Source organism: Thalia democratica, chromosome 3, assembly GCF_965202585.1.
Source record: "Thalia democratica chromosome 3, ktThaDemo2.hap1.1, whole genome shotgun sequence".
Lineage (NCBI taxonomy): Eukaryota > Metazoa > Chordata > Thaliacea > Salpida > Salpidae > Thalia > Thalia democratica.
Window position 1 is genome coordinate 53,509,333 of NC_139167.1, and position 16,465 is coordinate 53,525,797.

General features: G+C 26.0%; 1 protein-coding gene across 1 annotated transcript; it reads left to right on the forward strand.

The window, feature by feature from the left end:
* The first annotated feature begins 7,135 nt into the window (after positions 1–7,135).
* Positions 7,136–15,727, forward strand: LOC145831447 (flavin reductase (NADPH)-like). The gene is made up of 5 exons (XM_082938707.1): positions 7,136–7,235; positions 8,456–8,620; positions 8,741–8,830; positions 11,999–12,165; positions 15,142–15,727. The coding sequence occupies exons 1-5, from the start codon at positions 7,160–7,162 to the stop codon at positions 15,382–15,384; spliced, it is 741 nt and encodes a 246-aa protein (XP_082794833.1). The 5' UTR covers positions 7,136–7,159; the 3' UTR covers positions 15,385–15,727.
* Positions 15,728–16,465: the final 738 nt, after the last annotated feature.

Here is a 16,465-nt window from a genome sequence, read left to right on the forward strand (position 1 = left end):
GATTTGGTTGTTTTCATTGGTTTTTGATCTAACAGGTTTGCCGTACTTTGCTTTTAGTCTAGCGCGAAGAGAAAGTTCATTTGGTTTAGTCAATAAATCAGCGTCATTTACTTCAGATGTTTTCGGCTGGTAAGCTTCGACAAACTTATCATGGTCAGGTGTTGATAACTTCAGAACTGCAAAACTATCATCTTCATTGAAGGCTTTTCTTGGGCTTAGTGGTTGTAATGCGTCAGCAGGTTCCGTTTCAATTTTATCATTGCTTGTTTCAACATTCACGACATTTTCTATACCTGAGTCATTTGAGCATTCGAGCTGGATTTGGACTGTTTCATTCTATTTAATAATTGCTTAATCATTTATTTTTTTCAAAATACTAAAGTAATTTAGTCTTACTTTAAGATGTAAAACACTTTTAAATGCTATGCTAATTATACCTTATTATAAATTCATACGAAAAAACTACATTTATGAAGAAAAATATTTATAGTTATATGATATATTGAAAAAACTATATGTTTTATACCTTTTTACCAAAGTTAAAATACTTTCTCAGTATTGCCATCAGGTGTCTAGGAGCTTTGACAAACGCTGTCCTAAAATTTGCCATGATGAGTGAGGTGAAAGATATTGCAATGAACTTCAAAGCAATAAAGGCACAGTTGAAGATTTTTGATACAACAGCTTTGGTCAGTTGAAGAATTGTTTCCATTAGCTGCTTCAGGCTGTTGAAAGCTTTGTTCATTTGGTTCTTTATGAGCTCAAACAGCTTGTTAAAGGCAATGCTTATAACCTTTTTAGTGGTACTCATCGAAGTTGCTAAGCCTTGATACAATTTATTAGCAATTCTTCGAGCAATTTCACAAGTCAAATAAAAGAACCAGCTGAAAAATTGAACTTCCTTTAAATATACATTATTTAACTGCTTTAACACTGTTTGTTAGTTTCAAATTGTTAATTTTAATAAGTTTTTGACAAAAAAAAAATAAAATTTCATACTAAGACACTATAAAAAATCCAAGTTTTTAATACGTATGACAATTTATTCTACTATAAATTAAAACATACAAAACAAAATATCTTTAAATTCAGTATTGAAACTAACGTTGTGAGTACTTTAGTTACCCAAAGAGCGGCCAGCCAAATTAAAACTACGTGATACTTGTTCAACTTATATCCATAATTCGCAGCAAAGTTATAGATATGAGAACTTATAAAGTCGTATTTTTGCTGCAAGAGTAAACTCAGCAGACAGGGAATCCTGTCGTCACATACATTTATTGGTTCCGGCTCTTTCCAGGGGTTCATGGCAAACAACATTTCTGTGATCGTCATTTCACTAAACGTTTTAGGCTGGATGTCCACGACTCCAGCCTGAAGCTTTAGAAAGTCTCTAATGCTTTTTTCATAAACGGTAGCTTTTGAGTACTTGAATTTGTACTCGTTAGTAGTATGAACATCAGCTGTGTCTGATGCAGGCGTGTTATACACGCTGTAAAGCGGATAGTAGCATATAAGGACTATGAAAAGAATTCTCTTCTCCATAGTCGTTACTTTAGATAATATATGAAGTTTGAAAAATTAATGTTTTCCAAAACTTAGTTTTGTAGTTATTATGACGTTTAAACGTTGCTTGGAAACTTTTTACCGAAATAAAAACAAAGTTAATAATTCGCTAATATTTTTGCATGAATTGAGTAACTTTTGCAACATTTTTTTATACAAGCGTTTTTTGTTTTCAAGCTATTTTCAACTTTATTCTATATTTTATCTCGAAGGATGATCATCAGCTTGTGGTCATGTAAGTCTAGACTTAGCCTCTGTTAGACTTTCGCCGATGTTATCTATTATTTTATTTATCTAGTTTCAACTTTACATAATCTTGTTCAGTGTGTTGTACATGTTATATAAGTTTTGTTTCTTAAACGCTCTAGACTTATTCACAATGAACACAATCATGCAGGTTATCTAACTAATCTTAGGTACTTTAATCTTAAAAGTTGTGTAGTAATTGAGGCAGGGATCGACAGTTGAGAAATTTTACCAACTAGTACGAATGAATCAAGTTCTAGTTTTTTAGTTATAAAAATTGATACAAATGCTGCTTTTTTGTTTAAATTGAGTTTTAACATATACAAATATGCTAACAAAAAAATAATTCACTTTAAAGCTTAATCAGTGAATTATTTTGTGTCGTGAACAAGACGTTAAAAGGTATCCGTGTTAACCGAAAGGTTTTTTCTTCAACCAGGTTGTAGGACCAAATATTTTAAGTGTATTTTTGTCGTTCAGTTATATAATTATAAATCTCTCTAAAGCTTACACAAGCTTAAGCTAAATTGCTAAATTAGTTTTCGAATTAAAAACTGTTTACATTCAATAATTAATATCTTATATAAATAAATCAGCTACTTTGACATAAACTGCTTTTTTTAAATGCTTTCTAACATTAGAAACATTACTACTTTAAGTAAAATGTTTTGTTTCCTCAATTTCAAAAAATTTAGCTTTAAATGCAAGTCATCGAGGTATTTTAACTATTTCAAAGATAATTTTATAGCTAATATCTGCAATTAATAAAGAATCTTTAATGAATACATTATAAACAATCAATGACACAACTTAATAAGAATAAAAGTCAATAAAATAAAAATAAATAGTATATTCGAGGTCAAAGCTCCAATACAATAAGGGTTTATAATAAAGATTAAGTGACTTTGATTAAAAGTAGTTGATGAAACATTTTAAACTTTAAAAAAATAAAATATATATAGTAAAAACTTAAAAAAGAAACTTCAAAAAGTTTAAAAAATTCATGGTTAAATAATTAGCTTTATAATTTTATACACAGTATTCTTAATACTATTGCTACACTCATTTTTTATATGATAATATCAACTATTGAGAACGATACGGGTCAAATATGCACGTAGGATCACTTTTGTACAAGAGGTCACTTTTGCACGAGAGTAAAAAAAAGTATTAATAGAAATTAATAAAAAAATAATTACCGACCAAGGGTTAGGGGTAAAAGTGATAGTAAAAAACGTAATAAGAAAAAAAAGAAATAAATACAAACAAAAAAAATATTGATGAGAGAAAATAAATCGACTAAGGGTAAGGTTCTGGGGCAGCAGTAATTGTAAAAAAAACTAAATAACCAAAATAAATAAAGAAAGAGAAATAAAAAATATTTTTTAAATAAGAAGAAGAAAAGAAATTACCAACCAAGGGTTAGGGGTAAAAGTGATAGCAAAAATAAAAACTTTTTTACCTGTGTTAAATTTTTTTCATGCAAAAGTAAGCCTTTGTGCAAAGTTGTCCCCTCGGGAAAAAGTGCCGTGCAAAAGTGTTCTTTCGTGCATATTCAACACCTACCTGTTGAGAACACCTAATAAAGAATTTAAAGTCTTGACATTCATCTAAGATACTAAACTAAAAAGCTGAAAAAATGTAAGTTAGAAAGGAAAAAAATTATTAATTAATCTATAGTCCAAAGTTGTAAATTAAAAAAAAACTTCAAATAGTACTCATATTGAAAATGGACAAAACTATGAGAAGCGAGTAAAAAAAAAACAAATCAGACAAAAAGGCTAAATCGAAATAAAAACGTTTAAGAGTGTTGAACTTTATTGCGTTTTAAAAACTAATTTTTGTATAAAAATTTGTATAAAACAGCATTTTACGGCTTAATAGATGTTATTTATTTTAAAATAAATTAATTTAAACACTTTTATTTTTCAGTTATCGAAAAATCATTAAAAAATTTTAAGCTAAAACTACTTACTTTATTTTAAAACTTCTTGACAACTTGTCTTTTTTTTTCAATTCTTCTAACTTTGCAGTTATAAAACAAAGAAAGTAGTAAATACTAAACAATAGAAATCTTAGTTTGTTTTATATAAAATAAAGTTTAAAAATATTTTTTAACTTTTTTAATTTGATAAAACAAGTTTGAACGAAGTTTATAAATTCTACTTTTACTTATAAATTTATGATTTGTTTATACTTCTAATATAAAAATAAGAAATAATAATACAAAATATTTAAAAGTTAGACATAACTTCAAACCAAACGTTAACCTTTTTACTTTAATATTTTTGATAATAAATCTTTTAAGGCTACTATGAAAAATCTTTACGGCCCAACCCTAACAGACAAAAATAAATTGCATTACGACTTACATTTTCAAGTTATCATCATGTATATTAAACAGTACTTATTAGCAGGTTGTTTATAAACTTACATGATAACAATTTTTTTTATCGTAAGTTTTTAACTTTTTCTTCACTGCTGCCTAAAGTAGTAACAGTAAAAACACTTAATACTTTTTTTCTATGTACATCGAAAAGTTCTAAAGCAACACTTTTGTATAGTTAAAACAACATATATTTCAGAATAACCTCTTAAACTTTTACGGATCCATCCTCTGATAAAAACAAATGTGTTTAAGTTGTGGATAGAGCTGGTTTTGAATATAAAGTATTGATAAAAAACAAATCATTTTTATATAATTGTAATTTAAAGTGTATGTAATTGTAATCGTATGTAAAAAACAAAGAACAAAAATTAGCAATTATTGATTAATTTTAGAAGCAGATTTTCTAATAAACTTAGTCCTTATTTAGGCGATGACCATATGGCCAGGCTATACAATTATCAATTTATAAAGTAAAAAAAGGTTTTATCAAATCTAGCGATTGTAAATTTTTAATTTTTCACCTAATTTTTCAAGATTAAATGTGGCTAAAATTGGCGTTAGTTACATAAACTCTTTTTTTAATTTAAATATATAAGGTTAATGTACCTTTTTGCTTTAAAGGTTGCAATCAAAGTTCTCAACTTAAAATGAGAATGATTCAATGATAAGTTTTTAAAATTTTATTACAATACAATGTTTCACTCGTTTAAAAAAACGAGATCTTCAGTTGTTTAAAATCTGTAAAAATGTATGTGATAACAAGTAGGAAGACATTAGGCTAAACTTGAAATAAAATAAGTTAAAAAGAAAAAATGTATAACAAAAACTGAGTAAAATCTAATTAAAACCTATAATTTAAAGTTACTAGCATATGATGATTTTAATGTTGCTAGGCTAAATTTAAGAAAATGCACGTTACTTAATAATTATACAGTCTTAAAACTTAAACAAATAAATAAAAAATATACAATAAAAAATAATTCTACTAACATTTAGTGGCCTTGTGAAGTCTGTAGATAACTAACAAAGAAAACATCTCTTTAACTAAACCTTTAAGTTAAGTTTACTCGTTTAAAAAAAAGGCCTAATGTCTTCCTACGTGTTATCACATAAATTTTTACAGATTTTAAGCAACTGAAGATCTCGTTTTTTTAAACGAGTGAAACATTGTATTGTAATAAAATTTTAAAAATTTATCATTGAAGAATAATGTACGAAGAAATTGGGTTTTTCTTATTTCTCATAAAAGTATCATTATGAAACTTTAGACGAAATTTTTATTTATTTTTTGCAACATATTCTTATAAATATATTAAAAGCTTAATTTAATTGTAAAATAAGCCAATGATTAGTGGTTGTGTTTTTTTAATGAAAGTTACAGTTTCTAAATAATTTAATTATCAAATTGATTTATGATAAAACTGTACCACTTCTACTTATCGTAAACAAAAAAATAAAACTTCATATAGTTAAAAATATAAAATTTCGTAGTAGGTAAGTTAGTTCATAATGTTCACTATAGCTTTAGAGTGTACTTTATAGTTTTTTTTAACTTTATTTGGCAAACAAAGTTTTGTTCAAAAAACTTCTCAATGCTTAAAACTAACAAAAATAGTTTCTAATATATGACTAAAAGCCATGGAAAAAAAAATAACTAAGAAACTTTAAAATGTTAAGCGAAAATAGTATTGGTTTTCCTTTTAAAAAGTAGAGAAGAAAGAGACCTCCAATTGTTTTTTAACTGTCAAACCTATAAAAACTTTCAAGTAATAAACAGAGTAATTATATTACTTTACAGCTAGTTTATGTCTGAAGTAGGTAATTCCCTAAAGTTAAATTCTAATCCAGTACTTTGTTGTTACAATTGCATTTAAGCTAGCAATTAGTAGTAATTTCAAGATATACTTCAATTTTCTTACAGATAAATCTTTTAACTTAAACAATAGAAAAACTAAAGTATTCTGAAAATGCACGTTTTGATACTTCGTAAATAAGGAGTGTATATTTATCTAGTTTTTACAATTTCTTTAACTTGTGTAGTAGTAATATATACAGGCTGGCCAAAAAACCAGGATTTTGACAACTTTCAATAAAAAAACTTTAAACAGTTTTTACATGTAAAGTAAAACAATTTCGATTTAAAAAAAAAAGTCAATCATATAGATAAAACTTTGTTATAATTAAAGATTTGTTTAGCAAAAAATATATTTAAAGGAGCTCTACAAGTATCTTTTTAATGTTGTATACTACAGTTTGTTTTCTACCTTAAACTTAATTTTATATAAAACTAAACCCAATAACTTTTACTATCAAAAACCGGGAAGAAGTTTCTCAAGAGCTTTTGGCAACCCTTTATATATTAAATAAAACAAAAGCTTTAACAAAAAAGTTGAAGTTACATTCTGGATAATAAAAAAATTAAACGACAAAGTGTAGAAAAATCAAGAAACTCAAATCCCCAAGCAAGTTTTCTTTCACTGGTTCTATTGTAGATTAGTTAATTAAACATTATATTACATTACTATTATTAGTTCAGCAAGATGTTATGTTTCTTTCAAAAAAATGCTCACATCTTAGAATTTTCCCCTCTTTTGCCTGTTTACTATTTTTAGCTGGACAAGACCTTATAAGGTAACTGTGTTGTGTCACTCGCTTTTTGGATTATATTTTGGTTTTTTGCATATATATAATTAGGACCAAATATTTTGAGCACTTTTTTTGTCATTCAATTTGCCTGCCCACTGATTTGTAAAAGTTGTTAAACAATTTGAGAAACCCTGATTTACACACTTAATTGCTAGTGTTAATACAATAGTTACTAATAAAATTTAAACACACTTAAATGCTAGTATTGATACAATAGTTACTAATAAAATTTAAACACACTTAAATGCTAGTATTAATACAATAGTTGTTAATAAAATTTAAATAACTTAAGCTTTAATTTAAAAACTAAAAATGACCAAGTTGATAGTTTTTGGAGGGACAGGAAAAAGTGGAATAGCTGTAATACGAGAAGCCCTCCAGCAAAAAGGTATGTTTTTGTTTTATAAAAGCCAGATTTATAGTTATTAAAGTTTACCTATATTATGTAGCTGTTTCTATTTTTCTGTTTTAAATAATGGATAAGTTTACAAATAAATATGTTGTAAAATAAAGTATGTGATCTTTATTTAAAGTTTCATTCAAAAAGTTAAATCAATCAATTAAAAGAAAAAAATTGTAAATGGAAATAAAAGTTATGTTTATATGATGGGATTTACAAAATTAATGTGCTTACAACTATTAAAGTTTGTATATGTACTATTAAAGACTTCCATTTCATAGTATTTTCATAAAAATTAGATACTGGGTAACTATCATTTCATAATATGGATGTGTTTTTAGGTAAATACTTTACTATTTTCAAAGTTACTCAGTATATAGTTATGAAGGCTCCTATTAGTACTATTGATAACCTTTGTTTTACAGAATCCAAGTTAATCCATTCAGTGTTAATGAATAACGAAACTCTAATTATACTAAGTGACCTTCTTATTAAACTTTAACTACACTCCAAAAATATGTCTATGTAACAGTTATACTAAGTCTTTAATTAAGCCCATAGGGGGTCCACCTTAATTTTTAAAAGTTAATCTTGTTTTGTGGCTTTTAAATAAGCTATCAGACTTTTTTAACCACTTAAAGAACTTCATAGTAAGTTTTAAGATATAAGCAATCAAAGTCAGTGAGCTCAATAGGTTCCTTGTATAAGGAGCAAACTAAAAATATGAAAAAAATATTACTTCAATAAAAATAATTTTCTTTCATTTTTAATCAATCATCTTCAAGTTTTTCCAGTAAGTCCATTGTTAGTAATTAAATCTTTTTGATTAATTAAAAAAAAACAAATATTTTATTAAAGAAAAACATCATACTTTTTTGTATTTAGAATTTTTGTTTTTTAGTATTTTTAATAATACCAATATTCAAAGTCCTTCAAACTATAAAAGCAATGTTTTCTGAAAATTTGAGGTCTCTTTTTAAATAAAACATGGAGGAGATAGGTTTTTTGTGAGTTTTTTAATTTATGAGAAAATTGACAGTTCATAATTTGCTGTCCATATATCTAAGGGTCCGTTTAAAAATATTTTTTTTCATCTAATTAAACATATTTTAAACCTTAAATTACCAAATTTGTTTTTATTTTTAGCTTTGTTATTTATTAAAAAGTTTAAATAAGTTTTATAGAAGTTTGTGTTTTAATTAAAACAGATATTGAAGTTTCTGTGTATGCAAGAAGACCAGAAAGAATTCCTCAAGATATAGTCAATCGTGTGAACGTAATTCAAGGAGATGTTTTAAACAGGCAGAAAGTTGTTGAAGCAATGGAAGGTCACAATGCTGTTATTTCATGTCTTGGAAAAGGAATGAATTTGTGTAAGTGACTTGTATGAATGTTAAACTCAGATCATTCTGAACAGATGCAATAATAACAGTGTTTAAGATTTAAGTTTTAAAAAGACTAGAGTTTATCTACTGAGCAAAATATTTTTCCAGGTTCAACTACATTAATATCTGAAGGAACAAAAAATGTGGTAAAAGCTATGAGGGCTCATGAGGTCAAAAAGCTGATAGTTGTCAGCATTTGTAAGTAGTTTTTGCTTTTAGACAAAAAAATATTTTGATTTCTTAGCAATTTTTTACAAAAACTGCACATTTGACTTAAATAAATTATTTATTTTGTAAATTTGACCAAAAAAAGGTATATAGTTTATGCTAAAATGTAAATTGAAAAAATTAACGAAGTTTCTAAACATAGTTTATTTATGTGTTTATACTAGAAATGCAGTAAAATGTTATTTTCAGATTCTAAATACGTTTTAATATTTTTATAAAACTAACATTTCTGATACTCTTAGCTTAAAAAGTTTTATATTTTATACTATGAATGTATTTTCTATGAAAAATGTTTTAATTTGTACAAAGTGTAGAAACAAACAAATTTGTGTGTTTATTGTTCCAAATTCAAGTAGCACAAAAGTTTGAAACTGTTTTGACAACAAAAGTCTAATATAATCTGTATATGTTTAAGACTCTACAGTTATGTTAACCTATCAAAGTATTTTATGTAGTATTTTTTATTAAGGCCATTCGCGGTCCAAAATTGTTTTACAAAAATTAACATTAGACCTTTTATGAAAGTTATAACAATGTTCTTTAAGATACTTTTAACAGAATATTGATTTTTTTTGAGACATTGTCAGTTGAGTAAAAAGTTTTTGATACAAATGTATAGGGAAAAAATTATCATTGCTTATTTTCTTATTATTTAAAAAAATATTTTTTCTTTCTTCACTGTTTGGTCATTTAACCAATTAATTATTATTTTGTTTATAAAATTCTTAAATTTTTTTTTCAGGAAATGCTCCTTGCATTTCTAGAAAAATCCTATGGTAAGAATTAAAAAAATTAAAGTTTAAGAATTTTATACTCAAAATAAAAAATAAAATAGCTTTTCAATTAGAGAAGATTTTTTTAATTTTGAGTAAAAATAAATAAAATTTTCTACAGTAAAAACGTTTTTAGTTGGTTAAGATTAAACTAAGAAAGTTTCAGAACTATTGCTTAAAAACTGTAGAAAATAGTCCAAAGTAACGTTTTTTTTATTATATAAAGATTAGACTGTGAAAGTTTGAAGAAGATTGTTTGAAAAATGTAGGAGGAGATAGATTTTAAATAAAATAGTCTATTTTTGTTGTTTTAGTTTTCCCTTCCCATAGGAAACCCATTATGTGGCCCAACTTTGATTGGTCATATCTCAAAAAATAATTCGAATTTTTTAAAGTGATAAAAGGCATCTTGAAGCTTAGAAAAAAACTATATAAAATAAGATCAACTTTTAAAAAACATGGTTACCCCCCTATTGCCCTAAGTAGTAAACAACTTGTAGTAGTATTGTGGGATTTTTATCTATATTTAAAGGTTATCTTATTTTCCAATTATATATATAGACAAACAACTAGAGCAAACTTGTAGGTTTATTAAGGCTTATATTTCTGAGAGCTTTTAAAGCTGTCTTTGTCAATAAGTAAACTTAAATTGAAAAAACTGCCGTAAAAGCTATTAGAAGCTTAAATTTTAGTAAACAAACAGATTTTCTATAGTTATCTGTACACTAGCTCTTTAACTTATACTTAAATAGAGTAAACCTTTCAAGTCACTAAAACCAATTTAAAAATAAATCCAAACACCTTACAAAAACTCTTATTTTCTATTTATTTTTATAAATTTAGTATTACGTTTGATTTTTTTTATAATCATGCTAAGAATATTTGTGGAAGATTTGAAACCTCTAATTTAAAAAACCAATGTTTTTGAATTTGTTTTTAAATTTTACAGAAAATAGGCTATCAAAATTTTTTTAATCTTGTTATACGTTTGAATCAGAGAGATTTTAAAAAAACAGACTATATTATAAAAACTAAAAAAATTTGTCAAACTTATATCTTAATTTTTTAGTATAATTCATTGTTTATTTTTATTTTAAAAAGATTCAACCCCCTATGTTCCTAAACTTATAACTTTGTAGACTTTTTTTGTTATATTTTTACGTAAAACGATTTTTTGTTGATATATTTGGTTTTTTTCACTCAAATTGTCTTTTATATATGATGCTACGTCCTAATATTTTATTTTTCTAAACTTTTTTATTTTGCTGGCTTATCCACCTCGTTTTATTTTTACTAAGTTAATCCCAGAGCAATAGTTCAGATGTACTAACTGCATTACTTTAACTAAAATTAATAATATAAATGAAGGTATTTTTATATCACTAAAACATGACACATAACTAAATGGTACACCAAGAGTTTTTGTTATTAAGTAAAAACAAAACTGTGTAATCCATTTGTGATTAAATTTGGTTGCATGATAATTTAAATTACTAAAATTGAAATCTGAAAACTCAATTTCTAATGATTTTTTCAAGGGGCCTTGTTTCAAAAAAATAAATGAAATGAAGTTGAAAGAAGGTCGCTTTAAAGTAGGAAGGGTTTCCACTTTACCTGGAAACATGGCATTTGACAATTTAGGCAAAAAACACTGGAATTTTAATAACTTTCACATATTCAGTAGTAAAATTTCGATTTGACTCAAAAAGTCTATCATATAAATTGAATTTGTCATCATCAAAAATTTTTTTATTAAAGAACATATTTAAAGTAGCTTTACAGTACCTTTTCAATGTTTTTAACCTATTTAACACAGTTTCTTACTTTAAGCTTAACTTTAAACTAAAAATAGACCCAAAAATGTGTACTATTACAAACCTGGAAAAATTTGGAAAAACAAGTGGCAACCCTGAGTAGGGGTTATAATAGTAAAAAAAATATTAAAAGTGATAACTTATACTAGCTAACATATCTTAATTTCAGTTAGCTTGTAATTTATTTTTGAATATATCTCACCAAAAATTTGATGTTGAAAAAACTAAGAATATACCAAAAAGTTCAATTCAAATATAAGGTATACTGATAAAAAGTAGTGAAAAAGTATTTACTTAGTGAATAATCACAACAAGTACTATACTTTGAAATGTGGTGCATCTCTTAACTTTAACTATTGATGAAAACTTAAGTTGTGGTCTTTGTAAATCAAATTTTAAAATATGGTTTAAAATACTTTATTAGAAATATTAATACTAGTTTTTGAAATATAAAGTCTGAGAACCAAGTTTACAAACGTAGGTTGAAGTTTAAAAAGAAAAAGTTTAGAGTATGCCACAAGTTACAAACAACTTACTGTTTATTTTTCCAGCTACAAGACTTCCTGCTAACAAACACAAGAAAGGTCCGATTTTCCTGAGGAAAATAGCTGCTGACCACGACAGAATGCTGGATTACTTGCAAGCTTGCGACGACATTGACTGGATCGGAGTCATGGTTCCTGAAATATTCAAACTTCCCAAAACTGATGACTACCAGGTACTTATTGCAGTTTTGTACAGGGTTGCCACGGGTCAGGCTAAGTCAGTTTTTTTAGGTTAAAATGACAAAATTTTAGAACTTGTTAGTTCTTATTTACAAAATTCCTTTATTTTCAAAGCTTTTAATGGTAAAAAGTTAACAAAAAATATTTTAAAGTCAGACTGAAATTGAAATATTTTCCTAGAAATTACTTACAAAATCATTAAATTCTAAAGCCTTCAGATGGTAAAATTTAATAAAAAAATCCTTTACAAAGTCAGACTAAAATTGCAAAATTTTCCCAGAAACATTTTGAACTGTTACCTTATTTGAACAAGTAGTTGTTGTATGTAATCTTTTTAGTCTTGATGATCTGTGGCAAGGACACTTCCACAGTGAAACTTTGATATCTACACAAAAGTCTGTATTGCAAAATTTTAGAATCAGATTGTTTTTTGTTTAAGTAAGTTATTAAGATCTTCATTATTAAGCACTTAGTTTAGTATTTTATGAAACAAGTTTATGTGTATAGTTTACCTCTGTATATGATTTTTTCAAAGTTATTTAAATTTTAAAAATAAGTAAAAGCACATTATGTTAGTTATTGTTGTATTATAAAGATTTCATTACAAATAATAGGAGGAAGAATTTTATAAAACAGACGTATGGTTTACTTTATTATAATAATTATTAAGTTTGTAAAGTAAGTAACAGTAAAAAGTATTTATTTGTTTTTAAATTTATAGGTTTTATTTTAAATGATATGAGAAAGTACTAAATATATACAACTGAATATGGTTAAGTTTACTTATTTGTAATAATTTGTAAAATTACTCAAGTTTTTAAAATAAATAAAAGTCGGTTTTTTCTGTTACAAACTACTTTGTAATTATTACTTAGTATTTCAAAATCAAAGGCTTTATATTTAATGATAAGAGGAAATATTTTATATAACAGATATATAGTTTGCTTATTTATTTATTTTTATTGTTACTTAACTCTGTAAAACTAATCATAGTAGATTATTTTCTAATTGGTTTTTAATTGATTTTTTTATTTTAAGTGGTACTGGTAATAATTTGTATAAAATATATGCAACTAAGTTTATTTCTTAAAATATTTCTTTTGAATTAATTAAGTTTGTACAATTAGTAAAAGTAGATTTTTGTTAATGGTTTTTTTACTAAAAATACTTCATGGTAAATTGTAAAAGGTAATATTTTATATAACAGATGTATGATTATACCTTTTAACTAAATAAAAAGTGCGTACTAAATGCGTACTTGTCAAAATATGTGTACACAAAATACATAATTATCAAAATATGCGTACTCAGTATGCGTGTTTAACTGTAAGCGCGTACTCAAAACGCGTACTTAAGATGAAGATAAAAGACAGGCTAAATCGGTCAAAATATTGAAAAGTCAGGCTAAATTTACAAAATTTTGCGTGGCAACCCAGATTATGTTTTTCTATAGTTTTAAAAGCAAAAATAATCAATTTACAACTGTGCTTTCACGTACAGTTTAACATAAACATTTGCGTATAGGTGAAACAAGCTTTAAAACTCACTAAAGTATGGCTATTTTTAGTAATTATTTATTTAAAACAAAAAAAATATGTTTTTTTAATCATTTTTTTTATTAGAACTACATGAGCTTTTTATCATTTTCATTTGTTTTTAGAGATGTGGTCCCTTAAAAGTTATTGTGAAATTTTGTATTGCCAGAGCTTGAGTATTCATATAACCGTAATTAATAGCTTTAACTCTATCTTAAGTATTTTAGGTATTTAAAATAATAAAACCAGGGTCTTTTTTTTCTGTTCTGGGTCATTAAAATAATTTTACTTGTCTTAAGATATTTTGGTGAGTTTTGCAGCTTATGTTCCTGTCAACATATGCTATATTACACACACATGCAAGTTTAAAATTGACATTGATTTTATTTTGGGTGACTAAAAATTAGTTCTTCATTTCAAAAGTAGCTCTTAATTTAAGAAGTTTGTAACAAATTTATTATTTAAAAAATATTTTAGAACGTTTTTTTTTTCGTATGAGTTTTTTCGTACCTTTATATTCGTACCTATATCAAACATTATTTTGATCAACAAAAACATCGGCGAAAGTGGTGTCTGCAGAGCATACAGGACTTTCGTATTACGTGAGTCAAGCTCCAGTTAACATAACCTTTGATCATACGGATTAGATCATCAGACTACAACCTTTGGTAGAATGAGACTAGTTTCGTTTTTATAAAGACTCATTTATTTTATTTTGGAATAGCATGTTTTGTAATATCATTATAATATCCTACTGTTTTAAAAGTATTTACAACATTTATAAATAGACCTTCTCAAATACCGGCTAACTGCTTTGTTCGGCCGCTTTTTAACCGGATATGCCAAAAATAATTTTTTTGTACCTTGTAGTGGTTCTCTCATCTTTTCATGTTTCTTCGTTGACATAAACGGAAAGTGAAAGATACAAATAGCTATATAGTCTAATGATGTATCGGCGCCTAATAAATCTAATAATTATAATCCTTTATATCTTTTTTAACAACTTGAATTGTCATTTAACCAAAAGTAATAAACAAAAGTTTTTACTTTTACACCCTGAATAAATTAATTTTTAAGGTTTCTATTCTTTTAATAATGTTTAAACTGTTAAAAAATATAAGCTTAGTTTTTCAGTTCCTTTGCAAATCTCATACTATCAGTCTTATACTAAGTAATTTTTAAATACTTTAACTTTTACTAAAGGGTTTCATTATAAAAAATTATTCTTAAGTATATACACTGTAATAAATTAACGTGCTTCTAAACTATTGGACTAAAAAGTTACAAAAAAAAACATAAATTGAATACCTATTACTTTCATAAAAGTATAACACAAGTTGCAGTTCAAAATACGACTTTTTCTTCTTACACATATTTAACATAAACTAAATAAGGAGTTATTTGGAAACTTTTGACTTAATTTATAACCATCAGGTGGCGATCGGAAAGCGCCCCGGCCCGATAACGGTGTGCGCCGCCGACATGGCTCACTTCATGGTGAGCAGCATAGCGAACGAGCGCAAGTGGCTCACTTACAAGAACACCAGGGTGGGAATATCCTCCAACATCCCCGTATCGACCATCATGCTCCACACGGAACAGGGCAGGGTGTGGTCCGCGGTGCTGGCGTCGATGGTCGCGTTGGTCGGTTGGGGCGTTTACAAGCTGGTCAGATGATTGAGTTGATATTTGATTAGGAAATTTTTGATGCTTGGTGCATGAACGTTTTTTAAATAGTTCATACTAGTTTACTTATTACTGAATGATTTTTTCTATTTATTTATTCTTTTTTTACAACTACTTTATAAATGTCTACTAGTATATTTTTTATATCGTCATATACTTAATAACATTCTAGGATGTATTTATAATTAGTCAAAAATATAAATAGTTATCAAAAAGCTGTTTAGCTAGATATATTCAACAAATAAAATTATTTTACTTTTTGTTTTCTTTATTTAGTAGACGACATCGAATTGTGTATTTTGCATGGATTCTTTTATTAAATTATTCAACACAATTTATGAATATTAGTTTTTTTTTTCTTATGTTTCATTCACTTTTGATTTTAATTAAGAAGAATGCTAGCGAATAGAATAAAATTGTTTTTAAATGCTAATTATTTTAAGTAAGGTAGGTCAGCTTTAATAGATACAATAAAATGTTTAAATATTAAAAACAAAAATTTAATTACAACTAATTTCCCTTATAATCAAAAATATTACATCCACATTTTCTCTGCTAAAATTTTCTGTCACGCAAGTGATTTATAGTTTACTAATTATTTTTCTTAATATTTAATGAACTATAGTTAAATAAAAATATATTGTGATACTGAAACAAATAAGTTATTGAAGATTTTTTTTGTTAGCTTATAATTAAATCATTTCAATTATTAGCAAAAATAACTTTTAAATCCACCAATTTTTATAACAATATATAGGGTTCCTACTTCCTATAAATCCCTAGAAATTTGCAATATTCTGAAAAATCCCTAGAAAAAAATTGAAATATGTTAAAATTTCAATAAATTTCTTTTTTTTTGGTTGGTGATTGAAATTTTAAAGCCAAAACAGAGACGCCGCGTGGTGAAAAACACGTAAAAAAGTTTTAATTATTTTTTTAATTCTTAATTTTTGCAATCTCCGTACAATACTGTGACTCCATGGCACCACCTAGCGGATATGTTTTCCTTATTTACAACTTATCGAAAGTCTGCTAATTTAACTAAAATTAGAGCTGAAAAACCCTCTAACTT